General features: G+C 41.3%; 1 protein-coding gene across 2 annotated transcripts; it reads right to left on the bottom strand.

Moving 5' to 3' along the window:
- Nucleotides 1-883: 883 nt before the first annotated feature.
- Nucleotides 884-5,230, bottom strand: LOC145031024 (zinc finger CCCH domain-containing protein 46-like). 2 transcript variants are annotated; one of them, XM_078979476.1, is made up of 8 exons: nucleotides 4,073-5,230; nucleotides 3,544-3,735; nucleotides 3,266-3,445; nucleotides 3,089-3,180; nucleotides 2,761-2,967; nucleotides 1,952-2,096; nucleotides 1,680-1,853; nucleotides 884-1,361 (listed from the first exon to the last, which is right to left on the bottom strand). In XM_078979476.1, the coding sequence occupies exons 1-8, from the start codon at nucleotides 5,080-5,082 to the stop codon at nucleotides 1,355-1,357; spliced, it is 2,007 nt and encodes a 668-aa protein (XP_078835602.1). In that variant the 5' UTR covers nucleotides 5,083-5,230; the 3' UTR covers nucleotides 884-1,354. The 2 variants fall into 2 exon arrangements, with proteins under 2 accessions (XP_078835602.1, XP_078835601.1); XM_078979475.1 differs by having other exon boundaries at nucleotides 884-1,381.
- Between the last annotated feature and the right edge of the window lie 9,030 nt (nucleotides 5,231-14,260).

Consider the following 14,260-nt stretch of genomic DNA (forward strand, 5'->3'; position numbering starts at 1 on the left):
AAGCATTTGTACCATTGACCCATAATTGAGAAAGAAAACATGCCAAAACAGAAACGCACTAATACCTATGACAGCATAAGTCCCCACACACACATGCACACACAATTCAATATAATACATAGTATCTACACACATAACAAATTACTTTTTATTTTTTTCTTTTTTGTGATGTAATGACTTGTACCCTATGCTTTAAAAGTTGTACATTGTGATTGAAGCCAGGAAGTCTGAGAGTGAAAGCAGTGTGGGTACCCTGAGATACCATTCAACTGTAGTGTCAGTACCCATGTGACTATGTGGGCCTCTCCCCTCATGTCCACCCTTAAAGAAACCAAGAATGAGACAAAAGAGTCCCCCTAGCCTATCCTTTATTCACATAAAGAAACACCCTTTCCGCCACCTACCCTTCCTTTTCACCATCCAAAGGGTATTTTCGTCATTTTCCCATTTTAAAATTTTACCATTTTAAAAAGAACATTTTGATTATTTCATCATTCAAAGAGCATTATCTAGGACATTTACAAGAATCTTTTATCGAACACCCATCTTTATTGATCGAAAAAAACCGACTATTTTCGTATTTCCCCATCCAAAGGGTATTCTCGTAAATCTTTCTTTGGTCTTATAAAGATGACTATTTCATTATTCAAAGGGCATTATATAAAAAAGATGAGTGTTTACTATTTAGCAATGTAAAGGGCATTTTTTTTTTGAAAGTCCCATCTTTATTGATGGAAAAAAGATGACTATTTCGTATTTCCCAATCCAAAGGGTATTATAGTAATCTACCACGATCTGTCTCAGATACTTATCTTTATGATGTCAAAAAGATGACTAAACAAGCAAAGGCTGTTTCCTCAGAGCACTAACACACAAAAAGAGATAACAGAAATGACAGCTTTACCCTTTTGGGGTCTATATATCTTTTTAATAGTCATATGCTTTCCCCTACCCACAGTCAACAAAAATATGTACACACAAGTACATCCACCATTCACATCCTTTTTAACACCTCAAAAGGAAATAGAGGGTAAATTTGTCATTAGCTTCCACTACTAGTATATAGAAGTAAAAAAAGATAATAAAAAAAAAAAAAGTACCTAATCACTACTACTACAACTAACCATTAGCTTCTTCTTCCACTATGCCATAAAATCAGTAGTTTTTTTTTTTTTTGTTTCTTGTTTTTTGGGAGATTTTTTCTTTTTCTTTTATGTATTGCATATTGATATTATATGTATGGGTTGTAAGTATTGAAGATGACATTAATCTTGAGCGCTATACAGCTAGAAGAAGTAGAGGATCTTTTTTTCTCTTCAACTTTCTGCACCAAAATTCCTCCTTCACCTACATTTCAATGGCTTCTTGCCCACAAAAAGACCTGGTAAATATTAAAAAATCCCAATTTGACCATGAAAAATATTCCAAAAAGCTTCAATAACAAATAAATGTAAAAACTTTTTTGGTGTTCTCTTACCTTTGATCATGCAAAATACACACCAAATTTCATAAAAAACTAAATGTAGTTTGGATCTCTGTCTCTTTTTTTTGGTTTAAGCATTAAAATTTTGAACTTTAAAAAAAATTAATTCAATATGGTTAAACAAAAAAAATATGGTGGTTTTTATTTTTATGGAATTTGGCTAAAAATATATATAAAGTTTGTGGGGTTGTCTAACCTTGGCATTTGAAAGTAACATGATTTGAGAGACGCCATGTTCAGGGCGGCTGAACTGGCGGCCGATGGCGGTGCATCAGATTCTGATAAGTTAGTTGAGAACACAGAGTGGTGGTTAGTGGCGGCGGTTTTTGTAGGGGAAGCGAAGAGGTTATCTGGAAGGATGTGGTCGAAGCTGTATATACACAAAAAAAAAAAATTAATAATTTTAAAATACGATAACAAAAAGTTAAATAATTTATATCAAAACAAAATAATAATAAAAAATCAAACCTTTCATTGCTATAAGTTTCATTAAGATTAGACTTGTCCTGCTTCTCATTGCTATTGTCATTATTGTCCCCATTTTCATCATTTACTTCTGACAGTACTTTCATTTCAGAGCCATCAGTACCTTGGATGCCACTGCCATTAACCCCTGCACCACTTCCAACATCAGTATCTGAACTGAAGGGCATTTACGTCTTTTTGCACAGATAAAAACGACATATCAACCCATGTCCCATCCTTTCGGGTTACGACAAAATATCACAATGTCCGTCTAGTTGATATCAGTCGCAGTCCAATGCAAACCAATCAGTGTCCGGTCCAACAATGATCAGGATCCGAAGGGCGTTTACGTCTTTTTACATAGATAAAAACAAGATATCCACCCATGTCCCATCATTTTAGTTTTGAACAAAATATTACAAACATCAGGCTCAGTCCAATGCAAACCAATCACAGTGTCTGGTCCAACAATGATCAGGATCCGAAGGGCATTTACGTCTTTTTACATAGATAAAAACAACATATCCACCCATGTCCCATCATTTTAGTTTTGAACAAAATATTACAATGTCTGTCTTGTTGACATCAGTTACGGTCCAATGCAAGCCAAACACATTGTCCGGTCTAACAACAATCAGGATCCGAAGGGCATTTACGTCTTTTTGCACAGAGAAGAACGAGATATCGACCGGTGTCGCATTTTTTTGGGTTTGGACAAAATATTACAATACCTGTCTCGTTAATATCAATCTCAATCCAATGCAAGTCAAACTTGTGTCTAGGGTTTTAGAGAAAGAGAATAATATATTTACCTTTGGAAACTTTATTTTCATTGTTGCCATTGGATGAAAGGAGACTTTGAGAATGGGATACGTTGTGATGAAGGTGATGATGATTATTGAGATCATTTAAATGCATGTTCATTAATTTCCTATCTTGAAGATCAATTGCTTGTTGCAATTCAGCTCGATTCTCCAACTTTCTTCTCAACATCATCTCATGATTGAACATTCTTGCACCTAAATAAATAACAACATACTTTCACTCTTTGTTTATTATAGTCACCTACTTTCATTTCTTCTTATTATAGTAAAAAACAATTTTTCTAATAAACAAATAGAGTGTTGTTAATGTGCTCACCAAAGGGTATATGATCAAAAGGCTCAGCAGCTTCAAGGGCAGTTGGACTCAAACAATTAGAAAAGTCACCTCTCTCATGCTGTTGATGCTTCCTACAAATGCAATTCGATAAAATGTGACAAAAATTCAAAAAGATAAGAGATAAAAAAATATGGAAATGAAGGAGTGAAAACATACTTATCGGGTATTTTTCCCTTCTCTTTATATGGTTTAACAAGAACACGTGAATCACAGACAAAATGAGGGTTTCCTTTTGCCAAAATCGCCTTCACAGTTTCAGGGAGAACAAATGTAACAAATCCAAACATCCGTTTTTGTTGATATGGAATTCTTACATCTTGAACTGGTCCAAAGATACTTCACAACATAAAAAGAAATCTTTTATTTTTATGTTCAAAGTTGATAACAAGAGAATATGGGACTTAAAAGGGATGAATTACAAAATTTACAATTACCTGAAGTAATTTGAAACATCTTCTTCTTTAAAAGTGCTATCAGCTGGAAATGTTAAGTAAATTTGTCGAGAGCTTGAACTTGAATTCCCTAACCCCATTGCTGCAAAATCATGGCTATGGGGGCGAAATCGTCCGAATTTGTGAAAATCTTCCCCCATCATCAATGCTGCTGCTGCTGCTGCTGATGGTGATCTTAAATGCAGCATCATCACAAAATTAAAGAGGATATTGAAATTATTAGTTTCCCAGAATAATAAAGAATCTGAAAGACTGTAACATAACTCGTTTTACCAATAAACACAAGAAAACATGTCATCTAGTCTAATTTATCTATTCCATTTCAAGAACATACAAAAAAAGAAAACAACCCTTAAAAGATTAACAAAGTAACAAACAAAGTGTTGGCAGAATGGTTGTCGAGAAGGAATCTAAAAGAAAATCGAAAAGAAACTTTTTCTTCTTTTAAGCAAAAAAAAAATTACTTGAGGGTTTACGAATAAAGTAGCAAAATTTAACAAGATAACCATACCTAGGACTGTCATTGAGAAAGTTCATGCATCTGTTGAAGGGGAAAGGATGAGGTCCTCCTGCAGCCATGGCAGCAGCTCTATGTTGCTGTTGAATTGCTTTGATTCTCAAAAAATCTTCAATCCCGTCGATGTTTCCAGTAGGAGACCCAACAATTGCGGTAGGTGAAGATGAACCCAGACACATTTCGTCTCCAAGACCTCCATTGCCATGAATGAACTTGCAAGAAGTGCCATTTTTGCAAAACCCTCGAGCGTAATACATGCAAGGCCTCCACCCGCCTAATCCATTACCCAAATCGTCATTTCCACCACCGCCGCCGAAAAACATATCATTTACCGAGCAACTTCTTCTGTGGAAATGGTGTTGTGCATCGCCGCAACTACCTCCATCTGCAGACCAATCAGTGGAGCTATTCGGGTAAGGGAACAGAATCGAGTCGCTCCGGCCACCGGGACTCACAATCGGGTCCATGAAGTCGCCATTCTTAGCGTTGTCAAGGAACGAAAGCTGATCCGTGACAACTTGCAGCCCGCTGTTATTATTATTATTATTATACTCTTCTGTGCCGTCATTATAACTGTTGTAAAAAGAAGCAGAAGAACCGCCGCCGCCGCCGCCGCCGTTAACAACAGAAGCGTATGAAGCTGCGCGAGGGCTGCTACGACGATCATGGAAAGACCCAGATGACGACCAAGGCGAATGAGGTGAAAGGGGAGAAGGGTTCATGTGATGAAACCCATTGTTCGGGATGATGATTCTTGGGGATCTTTGGTTACTAAAAGGCGACGGAGACGAAGGTGTAGACGAAGTGTTTGACGAAATGTCTAAGAAAGCTTTGGCTTGTTTTATGACAGAAGCAAGAAGGTTTTCAGGGCCAAAAGCTAACCTTATCATCTCGTTTTCGCCTTGGTCTTGTATGAGTATATAACCCATGATTTTGGAAGCGTTTTCTGGATCTATGTTTTGGATTCTAGACATCACCATTTTAGTAGCTTCGATTGTATCCATGGAGGTCACTCACTACTGAACTGCCCTTTGAAAAGGGGTTGTTCTCTTCAACTTTCTCTCTCCAGAAGAAAAAAAAGGTTTGATTATTTGAGAGAGAAAGACGGGGGAAGAAAGAAGGAAGAGGTAGGGTTTTTTAAATAAGGAGTAAAAACCTTTTTTACTTATTTACACACCAATAAGGCAACACGGACGAAGGACGAAGAGAGAAAGAGATATTGGAATGAAGCGGCTTGTTTTGGGGAATGAATTATTACTAGACAGAATAATATACAAATATAATTAATAGTATTATTTTTAATGACCATTTAAAACGAAAATATTCATAACATGTTAGTTTTGTCGTTTGTGTTATGGTTATAAAAATGGTGAAAGAAGTATTTTATTTGGATGAATATTTTATTTGTATCATCTCAATTAATTGAACTTTTAACTGTACATTTCACGTTATTAAAGTTTATAATTTTGTTTCATATGAATCTTTGACATTTTCATCGACGAGGTGATCTGTAATATATTAACTAGTCATCGAACATAATTGATAATTTTTCTACCTAATAAAAAAAACATTTTGGTATCTAATGGCATCTCCTCAGCTCCAGCTCCACTTCAGCTTTTTTTCCACCCAAATTTATAAAGTGAAGTGCCGATGTTGCCATTCTACTATTTAAAACTCTCAGTGATGATCTGTGTGGCCTGTGTGGCCTTTGTCTTCCCCCGGTGCTCACATGCAGTTGTCAAGCTACCAGTGCTGGAGCCAACACCGTCCCTCCTGCCAAACTGGGACAATCAGCCTTAACGTGACCTAGCTGCAAAGAAAGCATATAATCATCTCCCCTTGCCTACAGTCTTGACTATAGTGACTTTCCTGTCCACACTTGAAGCTAGGGGTGAGATTTAAAACCGAAAATCGGACCGTAACCGGAAACGTTAGAACTATAATATATTGAATCAGTTCTAGTATGGGTTTAAAGAATGATTTATTCGGGTTTTGGGTAATCGAGGTTTGGGTCCTTCGGGTACGAGTAAACTGAGTTTAAGAACCTGAATCGGTGTTAGGAACCGAAACCGGTTTCTGTGAAAATTTTAAAACATGCATATCTCATTCGTTTGAAGTCAGATTGACATGCAGCTTTTTCAACGTGTAGTTTAGAGTTTGTTCATGATTTTAGACTATAATTGTGTCATTCTTTGTTTTCTATTCATTGACTTAAAATCTCTCAAAGTTAGTCTATCAAAGCTGAAAATTTTTTGTTTATCAGTTTTTTTTGTATTTATGAAAATTTTAAAACATACATATCTAATTTGTTTGAAGTTGGATTACCATGCCGTTTTTTCCAACATGTACTTTAGAGTTTTTATATGATTTTAGACTATAATTTTATCATTTTGGGTCTTATATTCATTGACTTACAATCCCCCAAAGTTAAAAAATTTCAGTTTTTTAGTTTTTTTGTATTTTGTGAAAATTTTAGAACATACATATCTAATTTGTTTCAAGTCGGGTTAGCATACGGTTTTCTCCAATGTGTTGTTTAGAGTTTGTACATGATTTTAAACTATAATTTTGATATTTATGGTTTACATTCAATGACTTACAGTCCTCCGAAGTCGAGATATCAAAGCTTGAAATTTTCAAAGTTTAACCCACTAAGTGATTACCAAATCTTCGGTTTTTCCGGGTTTTCCGGTTCCACCCGACCCACTTTGACATTTCGGGGTTTTCTGGTTCTAGACCCACTTTACTCAGTACCATACTCGGGACCGAACAAGAATTGATTCTTGTCTACCGGTCCTACAAAATCTTGTTAACCGGTTACGGGTTTTCCGGGCTGGTTTTGGACCCACTTTCATCCCTACTTGTAACACATAAATGCAAACGTATGACGAGCACCCTCATACGCCTTCACACACATGCCACAACGATTGTAGCTCCTCTAACCTCCTAAGTGAGTATCGATAGCTTTGAACTTCTTAGCCACTACAACGGTCCATAGAACTTCACCTACTTTCTTTTTCATTGTTGGGTCTCCAACTCTAGCTCCCTACTCATGGTTGCAGTCACCGTCTCAGATGGAGTACGACACCTTGAAACACTCACAAACTTACATATCTCAGTCTTTATCATGTCAAAATAATGAGTCGTCTTCATCCCATCTGTCGATGCATATTCTGGGAAAAACAATGCCTTCTCCATGAACCTATTGGTGATCTTTGTTGTATATTAGAGAGTTAGATACTCTCGAGTCACTCGCTCCATCTCTATTGGAGGTACATGCTCCTTCCTAAAGCGTCTTATAAAATCATCTAACAGCATGGCCTCAAGATCGACCGAAGAAAGGGACTGAATAATCAAGCTGTAACACCCAATTCGTCAAGTAAAGCCCTTAGCTATTATGAAACATCCCAAAAACACAGTCTGAAAATTTCGTTTAATTTAATGATAAAACCATAGTCAATAAACCTCATATAGAAATCATAAGCAATGTATCTCAAAATATTATAACAACTGTCAAATATATCAGAGTATAAACATCCCAGGCTGAACAAATGGTGTGTGCACTGCAATCTCCCCGAGCTCCTCTTTTGAAAACTGAGTACCTGAAACCAAAACTGAAAACCGTAAGCACGAAGCTTAGTGAGCTCCCCCATAATATCCCATACCATCCAAGCATCCAACAAATAACATGCAATTAGGAGATACGGGCCCCGCCCACACTCGTGAAGATACGGGCCCCGCCCACACCTCACTTTCTGAGAGATACGGGCCCCGCCCACACTCGTGAAGCTACGGGCCCCGCCCACACCTCACTTTCTGAGAGATACGGGCCCCGCCCACACTCGTGAAGATACGGGCCCCGCCCACACTTCGCTATCTGGGAGATACGAGCCTAGCCCACACTCCATTCTCGGAGAGATACGGGCCTCGCCCACACTCAACCGCCAACTCATATCATACAAGTATCGCACAGACAACAAGTGTAAACAATTCTATCATACTGGCATATATCATAATCAACTCAACTAATAGATACGGGCTCGACCCACACTATAATACTAACGTCTCATCTATACGGGTCGGCCTTGGTGCCTTAGACCCGTTACTACTGGAAGGAAACTCACCTGAACTGCTGAGCCCTACTGATAAATCTCTGGCTGCTACTCGACAATCCCCTGATCCGCTGCTCCTCCAGCTCTCCGAGCTATCAATATACATATAACACTTAGTCTGACAGTCAACTAAGTCAACTCTGGTCAAAGTCAACCTTCCAGGTCAACCCTACTCGCCGAGTCTTCCTAAAGACTCGCCGAGTTCATAAGCTCAGGGTCTTTCTTATTCGCGACCCGACTCGCCGAGTCAGTCCATGACTCGCCGAGTCCAACCAGTTCCAAGTCCTGTCCTGTCCAACTCGCTAAGTCACCACCCGACTCACTGATTCGGGTCTCGACTCGAAGGGTTTAGGGTTTTCGCGATCTGACTCGCTGAGTCCAAGAACAGACTCGCCGAGTCCTAGACAATCTTCAACCAACTCGTCGAGTTGTTCATCCAACTCGCCAAGGCCATGCCTATCTTCATCCGACTCGACGAGTTGTTCATCCTACTCGTCGAGTTCCTCCTCACCTTCAAGCTACTCGCCGAGTCCACTCGAAGGACTCACCGAGTCTATCCATTCCTCAATCCATGCAGTGGCTTTTCGAGCCAAACTGAACTTCCAACTCCTAGATCCATACTTCTAGGGCCTATTCCCCCCGTAAAGTGGCAAACTTTACGTGTAGAATGTGAGATCTAAACTCAAAACACACTAAATTCGGGTTTATGGCAAACATGCTTCTTCAACATATCAAAGGCTGATACTTTAGGGGATTCTAGACCAAAACCAACATGGATCTGAGGTAGCAACCTCAGATCTGAACCTCCAACTCGAATTGGTTACATATCATACCAACAATGGCCAAAACCCACACATAAGAGTAGATCTAGATGAAAAAGAGAGTCCAAGCAACAACTTATTACCTCCACTTGGTCTGAAATGACTCCGCAATCCAGATCTACAATCCCTTCTTGCACCTCCAAGGTCTTTCTTCCTCCTCCAAGCTTAATGCATTCTACAAGGCAAGATCTAGCTCCAAAAACGGAAATGGCGGCTAGGGTTAGATGTTCTGGGGTAGAGAGGCAATAAATGAACCCTAGGAAGGAGAATGAGACGCTTAAATAGGCTCCAAGTTCCCGGGTTTAGGGTTTTCCCCGTTCAGACCCAACTCGCCGAGTCTCCCTGGCCCACTCGCCGAGTCGGTCGCTTTCACCACAACCCGGATCCCGCTCGGACTCGCCGAGTCCCTCCATGGACTCGCCGAGTCTCCCCTAAATTTGAGGTTTTCTTTCTTTTCTTGGCTTTCCAAAATTTGGGGTGTTACAACTCTCCCCCACTTAAACTAAACTTCGTCCTCGAAGTTTGCTACGATCAACTGCCTTTGAGCTGCCACCAACTCTCAGTCTGGAAAAAATCTAACACCCTTATGCCCATCACTCCAGCCACTCACCATGCCGATCACTACTGTTGGTACATACTGAATCTTTCTCTTTCCATAATTTCCTCAACGATACTTCCTTCGACTGAAAATCCTGTTGCCTCTCAACTGCTTACTGGATGCACTGAGACTACCCTTGCTCAACTATTCTGCCAATATCTGAGTTACCATCTCCCACCGGTCACTACACTCCATCGCAATCTCTTAGCCGCTCCTAGCGACTTCGTAAGATACCCCGACTGACCATAACTGTCCCATCTATTCTGTCATCCATACTGAATCAGCTTGCTTATATCCCATCTGATTACTCAACTCCTACTAACTCGAGTCTTTCATCCCGAAGAAAAGCTACTTGCCTAGCTATCTTTACATGTCACTTATACTCGGCCGAAGGCTCAACTGATCCTGCTGAGAGAGACTTGTCATTTCCACATCAACCAACTATACCGTCAACACTAGTATTCCAACTCAAATACAATACTGACCCAAAACTCCGAAACCTTTCAAACACTGAATTGTCTGCAATACCGAACCTGCCTGAAACACTAAACTGCCTGAAACGCTGATCTGGCTGAATCACTGAGCTGCCTGAGACACTGAGTTGGCCGAAACACTGAGCTGCCTGAAACACTAAATTGGCTGAAACACTGAGCTGCCTGAGACACTAAACTGGCTGAAACATTGAGCTGCCTGAAACACTAAACTCAAGTCCAACTGTGGAGTCAAGGGACTCCTCACTTAGTCGCTTCCACGACTTCTGAATGAAATCTTCCTCAAGGACTAGTTTCCACTAGTTATCCTGTCACTGTGGCTCTAACAACCTTCCGATCCAATCGATTGGGTCCTTACATCACATCCTGACGTCATCCATTCCATGGCTAACACATGATGGTTCCCAGACTGACGGTAGCCCTTAACATACCCGAATCCCAACGGTCCACTGCTACTCTGATCTCATAACTGATGTGACGATCTATAGCCAAAATTTGCTGACTTAGCCATAACTGAACCATTTGGGAAATCCGAATCTAACCCGTGGATTCCCATATTCCCACTGCTGCACCCGAACGGGTGGGAATTACTACATTCCCGCGTTCAACAACGCGCTCATGCTGCTACCAATCTGATAAAAGCCACGGCTACACCCGCGGATTCACAACTCTCAAATACTATCTGGCTGCTAATGAACGCTACGGCTACCCCCGCAGGCCTACAACACTCTACTACTATCTGACTACTAGTGAATGCTACGGCTACCCCCGCAGACTTACAACACTCTACTACTATCTGACTGCTAGTGAATGCTACGGCTACCCCCGCAGACTTACAACACTCTACTACTATCTGACTGCTAGTGAATGCTACGGCTACCCCCGCAGGCTTACAACACTCTACTACTATCTGACTGCTAGTGAATGCTACGGCTACCCCCGCAGACTTACAACACTCTACTACTATCTCGAGGACATCCTGACTATCCCTAGTCCCGCTAGTGATTCCTCATCCCGATTTCTCAAAATCAGTCCTCAATCATCAGATGCTACATCAACCTTGACATCTTATATCCTTGATGAAATTAGCGTTCCGTCGAGGAATTCTTCGACTTGGTTCCCAAACCAATCGTCTACTAATCCAGAAACATGAAACTAACATTGGGAAGTTTCCAAACTTCCAACTCCTGAAAACACACAACCCTACATGTTGCCTCTACCACTGACTACTAACACAGAAACATCTCTTGCTAACCGTTCTCAAGATCCTCCTTTCCGACTCACACGAGTCTTACAGGCGGCCCTTCACCGGAATCCGAACCACATTCTCACCATTACCATCTACACGCACGGACTGATGGGGAGTTTCTCAAACTCCCAACCCTGAACTATTCAATCCATCAAACTCTGAACCACTTCTTTTCCTTCTCAGAAATCACGTACTCGCTCTAGATTTGCGTGCTCTTACCCTTGTACACTCGGAGAATTCTCCCCCACTTCGATCCTGCTTACACTTCGATGCTCAGAAAAGAGAAATCTCAATCCTTACTACCATTCCAAAATCAATTCGCTGATGAATCCCAGGCTTACCATAGCTAGGGATCTAACCTGTCCATTCTAAAACTTATACGGCTCCGAACTAGCGAACATACCGAGTCCCTCCAAGGCATGCTACACTTACTGCACCCTAAGTACCCTTTTCGATAAAACCCAACCCTTGACTACTAACCAAAAATCCAAGGTATGCAGATGGTATATAACTCGATCACAATCAAACCGTTCAAAATGAAATACTCATACCGATAATGATGCAGAACCATAACAATATATCATAACGTAAGCTGACAAAACAAAGTTTCATACCTCCATTATTCAGTGCTGCTCGAATCCCTGCTGAAATCTACCGGAGAAACTCGGCTCCAAGCCGTAGGCACCCTTGCCCGGCCTTGACAACCACTGACGGTACTCGAAGTTCCAAGGGCAGGAGCTGGCGCCCGCCCTGCTGAATACAACTCGGACAGTGGGCCTTCTTGTGGCCCCTTGACTGCAATGGAAACACAACGGATCAAGTCTCTGGGCGATGGTGACAACACAGTCTCTGCTAAAATGACCAATCTGGCCGCACTTGAAACACCCAACATCACCACCACTTCTACGCCTACACGCACCCATGTGCGTCCTTCCGCACTTCCCGCGTCGATTGCGGTTCTGATAGTTCCTCGTCCTCAAATCTGAACTCTTGGGCCTCTTACTCGAACCTGTGGCAACCTGTGTCTCATCCATTTTCCTCTTCCCTTCCGACTCCTTGCCCGACTCTCGCTCCTGCGTTACCCCAACAACAATGTCTGTTGTCTGAACAACAGATGTCTGATCCTGAAGCCTCGCTATCAATCTATCAATGATCCTCACGACCATGTCTGGCAGACCCTCGCGAATGGCTCGCGAAACTTCCTCAACTATCCAATCATACAATGGTTTCTCTTGGAGATAGAATGCCCCACTCACCCCTGCCTCCTAATAGCAGAACTAGAAATGGGATCTCCCTCCCTGATGGATCCCAGAACTCCATAAGACTCGGGGCCTAGACGAGCCCCAGTCTGTCCTGAAACTAACCCGGCCCCTACAGGCCTCAAGACGACTGTCCATAAACTCCACAATAGCCTCTCTAACTGAACCGGAAATCACTGGAGTCTGATCGATGATGTTGCGCATAATCTCTGCGGAAATGAATCCCTCATCTGATCGTCAAGCTGTCCGGCTCTAAAGCCCGAGCCAGACCCCTCCCCTGCACCTAAACTGCCAACTGATATCTCACGCAACGTCGCCATGCTGAAAATATAACAATCCCTGACCAAATACATACTACCGCTGAGGGATCTCTCACATACTCTACTAGTTCCTTGGTTTCGCCTCGGCCCCTCTTGAATCGAGTACGGATCCTCTGCTTTCAGTAGTATGGGCCCCTACTACCTTCCACATCTATCCGTACTTTCCTCAAGAGTTACCTCAACTCCACCAAGTCCCCTTTACTCTTCTACTGATCTCTGCTACTCTCATCCTAGGCTTGCCCTAGGGAACCTCTGACTCTACCTACACAGTCCTCAGCTGCTGAAGGCCTCCTAGTAATGCCAATTAGTCACCACCTAAATACCATCACATGTGACGAGGCTCAAATAATCCTTCAAGTAAAAGAATCGTCCCTACAACGGTTGGACTCAAACGAGAGCTGCGCAGTAGGGCCAAATCCAGCACTCTGAGATTATTCAACCCTGATCACATGTGATGAAACGTATTCACCTAATGGCTAACTCTCATCACTTAGAGTCCCACAAAGCACAAAGCAAGCAACATTCGGATAAGGGAAACATACTCAGGCAAAACAGTTCTCATAACAAGAAACTGCACTAGCATATAATGCTAAGCTCATACTTTCAGGCATAACCTACACAGGCTATCCTACTACTGTCTACTCATTACTAGCATGCAATACTCATAAAGCTGTAACACATAAGCAGGAACATAAGGCATTCTCCTAGATCCTTAGCCCTATACTAGCATGCTGTTCTACTGAAACTGAAACTGAACAAATAACTTCTATGGGTAATTTGGGAGTACTTACTTGAGCTCGGCTGATTGCATGCACCACACCTTTTTCTCTTTTCAAAACTCTTTTTGCTTTTTCTAAAAATTGTTTTCTCTTCTCAAAATTCTTTTGTAACTACGATTTTTCTTTTGAAAACTATATACCACTTCCTTAGTTTGAGTTCAGACACACTCGGGAGTGCGCCCGAATCCCTCAAACCAAGGCTCTGATACCAACTTGAAACATCCCAAAAACACAGTCTGAAAATTTCGTTTAATTTAATGATAAAACCATAGTCAATAAACCTCATATAGAAATCATAAGCAATGTATCTCAAAATATTATAACAACTGTCAAATATATCAGAGTATAAACATCCCAGGCTGAACAAATGGTGTGTGCACTGCAATCTCCCCGAGCTCCTCTTTTGAAAACTGAGTACCTGAAACCAAAACTGAAAACCGTAAGCACGAAGCTTAGTGAGCTCCCCCATAATATCCCATACCATACAAGCATCCAACAAATAACATGCAATTAGGAGATACGGGCCCCGCCCACACTCGTGAAGATACGGGCC

The sequence above is a fragment of the Lactuca saligna genome, chromosome 2 (genome assembly GCF_052625555.1).
Source record: "Lactuca saligna cultivar CGN05327 chromosome 2, ASM5262555v1, whole genome shotgun sequence".
NCBI classification, from domain to species: domain Eukaryota; kingdom Viridiplantae; phylum Streptophyta; class Magnoliopsida; order Asterales; family Asteraceae; genus Lactuca; species Lactuca saligna.